This window comes from Carettochelys insculpta, chromosome 1, assembly GCF_033958435.1.
Source record: "Carettochelys insculpta isolate YL-2023 chromosome 1, ASM3395843v1, whole genome shotgun sequence".
Taxonomy (NCBI): domain Eukaryota; kingdom Metazoa; phylum Chordata; order Testudines; family Carettochelyidae; genus Carettochelys; species Carettochelys insculpta.
In genome coordinates this window covers 36,394,120-36,404,221 of record NC_134137.1, presented here as the reverse complement: position 1 = coordinate 36,404,221, position 10,102 = coordinate 36,394,120, and the positions used below count along the sequence as shown (strand labels likewise).

Sequence of the window (10,102 nt, the reverse complement as noted above, 5' to 3'; positions counted from 1 at the left end):
ATCTATGATCAGATGTGGCGCAAGATGGCCACTCAAGGTTACTCCCGGGATCTATGCAGTGCCAGGTGAAGGTTAAAGAACTCTGTCGGGCCTGTCAAAAAGTCTGGGGAGGCCAACCAGGAGTGAGGGGAGGCTCCACAGACCTGCTGCTATTATCAACAGCTCCACATGCTTATGGGGAGTGACCCCACCAAGGAGCCTGGGCTGAATTGCAACATTTGTGGAGGACCTGCTATGGAGTTCGGGGAGAGCCTGGAGGAGCAAGGTAGCCTAGAGGAAGAGGGCAATAGACAGAGGAAAGGAGCAACAATCAGGGAACAAAGTAAGTAGTTCCAGCCAGCCCGGAGCTCTTATCATTGACCTGGAACTGGTCCCTCCCATGGCGGGCCCCTCTGTGGTGATCCCTTCCACACTGGAGCACTCCATGGCAGTCCCCTCCATGCCAGTAACTTCCACGCTGGACTCTGAGCCCTCTGGAGCAAGCAGTTTGGATGAGTCTTTATTCTGCTAGAAGCGGCTTGAGGGTAGGTATAGCTATAGGGTTTTGCATAGGTACAGGTTTGCTAGCTGTACGTCTGTGTCTCTCAGAACAGCGTGTTAATGTTTCTTGGGATGGAACACTTCTCCTTGTTGGAGATCTCCTCGAAGACCTCATCCAGGCACTTTTATTTTTTGCATGAGGTTCTTCGGCAGGCCTGACTTCTTGTGGCTTCCACAGTAGGCTTGCCACACCAGGCAACCAGCTAGCACTCCTGTGTCATGGTATCACACAGCATTTTAGCAAATTTTCTAGGCTTTTGGTCACAAGGCAGGAACAGCTGTTTTTTCTCCATGTCTGTTAGCTTTAGGAGGGTGACGTCTTCTTTGGCAACGTGCAGAAGCATGGCAATTCGCATCTGGTTTTTTTTTTTTTAATTATGCTTCCTGACCCTTTACACTGGCCTGCAGCAGCCAGTGGGTGCTGCATTTCCTCACCCCACAACATGGTTTGCAGGCCCTGGGGGCGTCCCCCACCCGCATGGCTTTCCAATCAGCATTTATTTTCATTTTCCATGACACCCCCACCTTCCCCCAGCATTTCTTTTGATTTTGCAGGACTCCCTGGCATCACATGGCTGCTAGGCTTTGCTGGGTGTTTCCCCTCCCATGTCCCTTACCAAACACCACCTGTTTTCATTTCTCAGGAATCCCCCTGCGCCATGTGGGGGGGGATTCCTCTGCTATACCTCTCCCCTCCCATGTCCCTTTACATTCAGCCTTTCTTTGGATATTTTTTTTTCTTTGCATTATTTTCATTGTGCATTGAAGCCCCACACGCAGCCGTCCATTGCCACTGCCACAGGACACCTGATGGCTGCCCCTGCTTTGCAGCCCTGCCCATTCCCACCAAAAGAGGACAATTGCTTATAACATACCATGTCCACAAAGCAATGTGCTGGATAAGCGAGGTATTGTGAAATGCACACTTACCGTTCCATCCTTAATAACCCATGTGTGCTTCAGAAGTATACTTTCAGTGATAGTACACAGGAAGACCAATTCATTGTACTTCAGAGCACATTAAGTGAATTGTATGTTAATTTTGACCTTCATTTTCCAGACTCAGTGCCTTGTGTTGCAGAGAAAACCAGGAGGCGCAGGAATTGCAAACAGGATATGATCCTGCAGCACATGCAAAACACTCAGGCACAGCACAAGAACTTGACAAAGGACACTGCTCAGTGGCGTCACAGTACAGCTTAGTGGCATCAGAGTCAAGTAAACTTTAACAAGAGAATGCTTAACCTGCAGCAGCAGCAATTGTCAAAGATGAATGAGGTTGTGGCAAAGCAGACCAAGGTCAGGGCAAAGCTCGTAATGGCCATTACTGAGCAGATGGAGATCCTGCACTCCCTGCTTCAGTTGCAGAGGGACTCCCAACCCAACAGGACATCAGCTGATACCTGCTGGCTGGAGTCCCCTGAGAAGAGGTTGCCCACTCCTGTTGTTGGTGTCTCTGTATACAGGGACGGAGGGCAAGCCACTGCAAAAGGCTATTCAAGCATCCTTGAGAAGACTTATTTTCCCAGCCACTTAACCCTCTCCTACACCCAGAACAAAATAATTTATTTGAGCTCGGTGTGATTTCTTGTCCTTCAGGAGTGTGCGTGGGTGTGGAACACAAATCAAAACGGGTAGCGGAGAGGGTGAGTGCCACTGAAGGCACAGCTGCCCAGTGAAACTCTCTTGTCTGCAGCAGACACACAGCTGAGGGAACCGAGTGGGTTGAAAGGGGTGCTGCCGGGACAGCCCATTTTATTTACTGCAACTTAACCGCCTCCCACCAAAAAAGAGCATTCATTCATTATGGCACAGTTGATTTATTAGCATTATGGCGGAGACATACATAGGAACCATGTGTGTTACAGATCAGTCATAAAGCTGGTTTTTAAAGCGTCCTTTATTGCTGCAGCCTGAGTGTGGCTACTTGTGGATGGGAGTGTAGATGGCTGTGAGTAAGCCCTGCCTATTGCCCCCTGCTTCAAAACATACCTTGTGCAAAATAGCACATGCTGTAATAACGGTGGGGATGTCAGCTTTAGAAATGTCCAAACTGGTCAATAAACATCTGAACCTCACTTTCAAATGTCCAAAGGTGCATTCCACAATCATTCTGCACCTGCTTCCGATCAGGGAAAAAAGCTCCATCCAGGAGCTTTCAGTATAGACCCGAATTTTGGAATATGCACGCATCATGAACCCTTCCTGATCAGCCACTGTTGATGGTGGTAAAATGACCTTTGTGATTGACCAGCTCCTGAATGGCCATGAAGAAGTACCCCTTTCGATTAATATACTCTGACACCGGGTGGGCTTGGGCCATGATGGGGATGTGCATGCCATCTATTGCCCCAGTGCAGTTAGGAAAGCCCTGGGCAGGAAAGCCATCCACTATGGCCTGTGCATCTCCCAGGGTCCCAGTCTTCCTGAGGAGATGCTGACAGACTGCATGGGCCACCTCCATCACCATGGCCCCCACTGTAGATCTGCTCACCCAGAACTTATTTGCCACTGACAGTAACTGTTGGGGTTTGCAAACTTTCACAGTGCAATCACCACTTGCTTCTGCACCATTAAAGCTGGCCTCATTTTGGTGTTGCTGTGCTTCAGAGCAGACACCAGTGCATCATAAAGTTACATAAAGATAGACTTGTGCATGCAAAAGTTCTGTATCCCCCGCTGGGCATCCCAGGACTCCAAAACGATGTGATTCCACCAGTGTGTGCTGGTCTCTCCAGTCCAAAACCGCTGCTCCACTGTGAACAATGCAGTCATGACAGCCACCAGCTCTGAGTTCTTGGACCGCAGTTGGCACAATTGCTGTTCCAAGTCACCATCCTCCTCCTCCTCATCATCATCATCATTATCACTTCATCATCATCACCATCACCAGCAGCAGCAGCAGCATCACCAGGAGGCTAGCCAAGCATCATTGAGCTTTGGAATTGTAGGACAAATTGCATGACAAATGCTGTGGTTGCTAAAATGATCTGTGCTATGAGATGGAGCATTTGTAGATCCATGCTTGTGCTGGAATGCTGCAACAGGAAATGGGGTGATCTCCAGTTCTTTTTTTGCATGGTTAGCATTGCAGTGAATTCTGGGATAGTGCTTGGAATTCTGGGATTCCAACATGAAACACCCACAAGAAACTGGGGCTAAGAAAATGCAGTGTTCATGCTGTCGAACTTGTAAGGGGCAATGGGGACACGGCGATTTGACACGGAGGAAAGATTTGTCGAATTTCAAGAAGTTTTCTGGACACTTTATTTGAATTCATAATATCAAGCTTAAGAATTTGAATTTATTATAGATCGATTTTATCTCATAGTGTAAATGCAGCCTAAGTCAACCTGTTTAAGAAACTAAACCCCTCAGCTAAGCAGGTGTACTAAGAATGCTGCAGTTACAAGCAAATAATGTTGGTTTTTTTCACAGAATGTTATCCAGGTCAGATCTAGGCAGCATTCATTTCAGATGCCACCTTTGGCTCAGTTAACATATTATAAAATACACACACACTAGGTGCTCAGTCTTGCTCACCCTGAAATCAATGGAAAGCTCATCAGTGACAATAGGCTCAGGACCTTCATATCCAAAATTGTTATGCTTATATTTGGGTATACAAAGCAGCCTTATGTTAGAAGGCATAGAAAGTACACTTGAGGAGGATGTAACTAATAGCTTGAAGCCAGTTGTCCTGCTATTATAATGCAACTCCATTCTTTTTTTCTCACAGCACTGACATTGTTTTGCTCCAAAATGTAGGAAGTAATTAAGAAGAAAATGGTCTTTCATCTGCAGAAGAGTTACGATGATGGCCATAGGAAGGTGAGAGTAAATTATCGTTTGATAGAAGTTCTACAAGTTTATGGATTTTCAATGTAAACTATTACCCATATCAGCAAAAACAGGTCCTTGCAGTTTTCTGTGACATTCATAGATAATTTAATGGAAGTCCTGAGATAACACTTTATTTAAGCAATAGCCATTTTGCAATTGAAATCTCGGTTCAAATGTTGGCTGTAGCAATCTATTTTTATTTCCAGAATGTTTTTTTGCCTTTTTATTATGCTGCAAAGTCACGTATGCTTACCAAAGTGCATTCATAAATAGGCTTGGGAGGAATAGATTTTTACTGGTAAATGTTTTTAAAATGTCAAATTCCGTACACACCCAGCAACCAATAAAAATAATTGAAATTTACAGATAGGCAAAGAAATAAAAATGGTGCTGGTTTTAAGGATATTTGTTTTGGTTTTTTTCCATGTGTGATAAGCTTTAATAGTTACAAAGCTTCAACTTTTTGAACCTCATGATTCAGAGAAGAATGACTGTCCACTCTCTCCCCAATTTCCTGCAACTGCGAAGACGGAAAACAATAAAATTAAAAAAAAACAAACCCTTGAAATAGACATTGGTGGATGCTGAGTGTATAAAAAATGAATTATGCCAAGCCTAGTCCTAAAACAAATGTTAAAGTTCATTAGCAAACAAGTCAAATGATCAGAAGGCAAAGGCCAGGCTATCGTTGTACTGACATGGTTGATGTCTTTCATAATTAATTTTTTTTCAATAAAAGGCAAATTTTTAAACATTTTTTGTGCTTTTTCACACAATGTTTCAAGTTTAAGATAAAACAAGCCTGCTCTAGAAGGTAACATCAAAAGATGTAGACACCTCTGTACCTGTGTGCTTCAGGGATATTTGTGAAACCTGAAAGCCTGGTGTACATACCCACCAGGTCCAAATGTGTTTCATTTCTCAATATGTTTACAGTCCTGTTTGCTGGCTTCCTCATAACTTATCTCCTTTTCAAGAGTAAAAATAAGAGAAAAATGAAGTCTCAGACAATCTAATTTCAAGTACAAATTCTTTTTGTAATGTTTGGTAGGAACAGCTGTGACTTTGTTTTGGTTTTTGATGTAGTTTTACATGTATTTTTTGTATTTAAATATAGAAGTTACACAATCCCAGAAGAAATTAACATATGTTCAAAGTTATAAAGATATTGTATTAAAAATCTTTTGATTTTTACTGGATGGATTTTTCCAGATGCACTACTGTAGATTCTTATTTTCTTCTTCAAAGATATGTAAAGCCAATGACTGTTCCTGTTAGAATTCACAATACTTGTGCCCCATCATGAATAAATACTATTCAGCATTTCATAGGACATAAGCTAAAAGTCAATAAAAAGAGAATTATTTATTAAAAAGGTCTAATGTTACAAGAACAGTACACAGAAACTATTATTTTTACTGTGTCTTTCACGTAGTATATACCATTATATATAGTATATATACAGATTGTATACAATATATGTAAAATTTTGAGATGGGCCATGACAATAAGTTTGTTTTGGGCTGCAAATGGATTACTTTTTATTTTATTTTCAAAAACAGCTCCTGCAATGTTATACAAAAATACAGTCTCTTTAGTGACTGCCCTGTTACAATCTCATTCATGGAGAAAAAAAACCTTTTTGCAGCTAAAAATTAATGTGGCATAAGGAAACATTGCCAACTGCAAGCTAACAAATATGCAATACATAGATGCTTAAACATTTAAAACATGTTTATTAATATATTTAAGATGCAAAATACATATTCTGTTCACGTTGAATATAAAACCTAACCCCTTGTGTCCCTGCAATACACTCACATGACCTGAAGGTGTGTTCCATATTTCCACCACTATTTTGATGATCTAGATATAAGTTGATATATCTATTCCTCTTTATCTGCACCAGACTTTGATATTTGTGATCAACCATGTCTATTAATTTGTATTCAGAAATTTATTTAATTGGAATGCCATCTGTGGTGACAGTAACCCTGTTGATCATGAATCCCCCTGACTGAACTGCACTGGTGTTAAGACAGAGGGAATTACATTTAGCTAATTTTAGAATGTGGAAATTTTGCCCTCTGGTTCATTGTTGAATCTGATTTTTCTTTAGACACATGAGTGCGGTCATGCAAGCTCTCTTGCTTAATGGAAATGCTTCTGGTTTGCAACCATTGAAGGCAATTGCTTTGTTTCAACTAGCTCTATCAGCAATGGCATTGAAACCAAAGTGCATACGATGTAATCTATTCCACCTCCCCTTCTTTGACCATAAATTGTTATTTCAGAAGAAGTTGAAGGAAGTCATTTTCTTTTCTTTTATCTCAAAACTTCTAGTTCTCAGATAATTGCCTTATCATCGTTCTCCTAGCAATTCAGGTGACTGAGAATATGTAAAACCTGTTGCGGGGTGATCTGAATAGAATCTTTAAAATTCTCAGAGGGTAATAAAATGATAAAAAATGTGTAAAATGTTCGAAGAGATAAAAAATGAAGATCTAGTTTTGCATCTGCTCTGCTATGGTGCTTTGCTCTCTGTCATTTTAAAGTTGTAAGAACTGGCACATTAAGAATGTGCTGACAAGCAAGCAAAGTGATAGAATTTTTGTTAGCAAACCAAGTACATGAATTAAACCTTTGTTGAAAGAGTCAAGAGAATCAGCTATAAGCATTATACTACCAGGACATTTTTGATAAAAATTATTTGAGTACAGCACACTTGATTATCGCAAACAGAGCAAAGTTCATCCTGGGCACAGTCCCTACAAACACAGTAGTAAAAAGTCCCCTCATGGAGAACACTGTGCACACACCACACTGTACAAACGCACACACACACCATATACACGAGGGGTTATTTTGGCTTAGGTGCCAATATGAGGAAAGGCCTTTAGATCTAGAATGGGGACTCTTCCTAACTCTCTACAGAACAGCAAAATGACTGATACAGCAGAAAAAATGGCTGGGATTATAGATGATAGAACACAGTCCCTACAAGACCAATCTCTATCAGGTAAGCTACAGAAGAAGGTCCAATATCATTGCCAACTTGAAAGCTTACGCAGTAATTCTTATCTATCCAAGTCTCAGTTGGGAAGCAAATAGTCCCTGAAGCATATTTTAACTGAACCGTGCTTGTTTGCATGACTACAATCCATGAAATATTATGGTCCCCCCATGATGTGCATTCTTACAGACTTCAGCATTAGCTTAATTACCAAATATAGAAAGTACAGTACCATACAAAAATGGACTAAAAATAAGATCTAAGACTGACTGCAAAATAGCAGGTTGGTCTCCTTGCATTCCTTTTATTTGCCCATTTAGCAACTACTTTATGCTATGATTAAATGCCCAATGGCAGCTTACCTGCTATATGCATTGTAAATGAATTTAGATTATTTATTTTTCTATTAAAATAAACATTTACTTCCTCTTCAGTTAAATTATACAATATCATATGAAAAGCAACAGCACTTATTTCCATTTTAAATTGGTTTTCAGTCATTTCCTGTTTACCTTACAATAAAAAAAACGGCTTCTTCTCTTGTGTGTTCTCTTTCTCTGGGAGTGCTTTCAAAAGGATATCAGATAGATCATTTTTTCTAATTCAATACTTATTTATACATTTTGTGGAAAATACTTCCTATAGTTATCCAGGGAGTCATACAACTGAACTTTTTCTTCTCTCCTACTGCCTTGTCACTGTGAGCAGCCAGCTTTAGGGGAAACAAGAAAAGCACTAGATTGAAAGTCATTATCAAACTTAAGTCATTAAAAAAAACAAACAACCAAACAAAAAAAACCCCAAACAAACAAAACCAATGCACTGTACTAGACACCACTATTTAAACAACTAATGGTACACAACTGGGGATCACCAAAGATAAATATTAAAAAAGTAAAGTACATCTGACAGAAATTACATTTGCTTACAAAAGTTTATTACATACAATCTGCATATATTTGTTGGGCCAATAAGCGTCCCCTCTCCAAACAGAGGACAGTTACAAAAATGAAGAGAAAAACCTGATGAATTATTTATCATTTTTCCAACACTCTTCTAAGTGCACCATGTGTATTTCTATGGGTCTTTAAGCATTAGCTTAGGGTTCCAGCTTCTTCATGGACATAAAGCTCCATTCATTGGTGTTATCAAGCTAAAGCAAACAAACAACAGAACAAAGAAATAGTATGCAGTCTTCACCATGAGGTGGAAGGGACCATCAAAGCCAAGAGCAGTGTTACAGATGATGAGGAAGTAGAGATAACATGTAAAGTGGATTGAGAGCTTGTAACTTTTCCACCTGAAATGAAAAACAAAATCAAGCAAGGAACAAATGGAATTAATTGTTTTTTTCCATATATGTCAAGAACAAATAAATTCAAACCAACCTAATAGCTTTCTTTGACAGGGTAACAAGCCTTGCACAATGGTGGGGAAGGAGAAGAGCATTAAATCGGGTATATCTTGGCTTTAGTAAGGCTTTTGATACTATCTCACACAACCTTCTCATGAATAAAGTTGGGAAATACACTGTAGCTGGAGCTACTCTAAGGTGAGAGAATAAATAATTGGAAATGTGTTTCTAAGAGAGTAGTTATCAGTGCTTCATAGTCAAGTGGGCAAGGCATATCAAACAGTGTCTGATGGGGATTGTTTCTAGGTTTGGTTCGGTTCAATATATTAATCAATGATTTGGATAATTCATAGAGAGTAGACTTATGAAGCCTGTGGATGATGTGAAGCCAGAACTGGTTACAAATAATTTGGAGGTTAGGACTAACATTCAAAATGACCTGGACAAAATGGAGAAATGGTCTGAAGTAAATAAATAGGGTGAAGTTCAATTGGGAAAAATGCAAAGTGCTCCACTTAGGAAAAACAATTAGTTGTACATCTACAAAACAGAAAATGACTGTCTAGAAGGGAATAATAGAGGAAAAGCTCCGGTGGTCATAGCTAAATATGGTGGTCATTGTTGCAAAAAAACAAACAAACATACATTGTTGCAAAAAACCCCGAACATCGTTCTGGGATGTATTAACTCAAGTGTGGCAGGCAAGTCAAAAGAGGTAATGCTTCTACTCTACTCTGTGCTGATTAGGCTTCAGCCAAGAACCATGTCCAGCTCTGGATGCTGTATTTCAGAAAAGATGTGGGCACATTGGAGGAAGCATAGACAGGAGCAACAAAAAATGATTAAAGCTTAGAAAACATGACCTATGAGGGAAGATTGAAAAAAACTGGGTTTGTTCAGTCTGGAGAAGAAAAGACTAGATTGGGAGACATAAACTGCTGTCATAATGAGTAGTGAGGAACAATTGTTCTTTTTAACTTCTAAGATTAGGATCAGCAAGGGTGTTTAACATTGGACATTAGGGCTGGGTCTACACGAGCCTCTTTCTTTCGAAAGGGGCATGTTAATGAGCGGGTTCGAAAGATGCTAATGAGGTGCTGCAATGAATATTCAGCACCTCATTAGCATCTTTCGAACCCGCTCATTAACATGACCCTTTTGAAAGGAAGGGGCTTGTGTAGACACAGGGTAGGGGGAAAAAGGGGAAAAAAAAAACCCTTTCTTGTCAGGGTAGTTAAGCAATGGAGTAAATAACCTACTGAGATTCTGGAATCTCCATTGTTAGTGAGTTAGGTTAAACCAGGGGTCTGCAACATGTGGCTCCAGAGCCACATGCAGCTCTTTAAGGCCTT

General features: G+C 40.4%; 1 protein-coding gene across 1 annotated transcript in view; it reads right to left on the bottom strand.

The window, feature by feature from the left end:
- Positions 1-5,807: 5,807 nt before the first annotated feature.
- The window catches only part of CNTN5 (contactin 5), an 850,947-nt gene continuing 846,652 nt past the window's right edge, over positions 5,808-10,102 (bottom strand). The window contains exon 25 of the mRNA XM_074981652.1: positions 5,808-8,696. Coding sequence (XP_074837753.1) covers positions 8,593-8,696 — 104 coding nt within the window. The 3' untranslated portion in view covers positions 5,808-8,592. The remainder of the gene's footprint in view (positions 8,697-10,102) is intronic.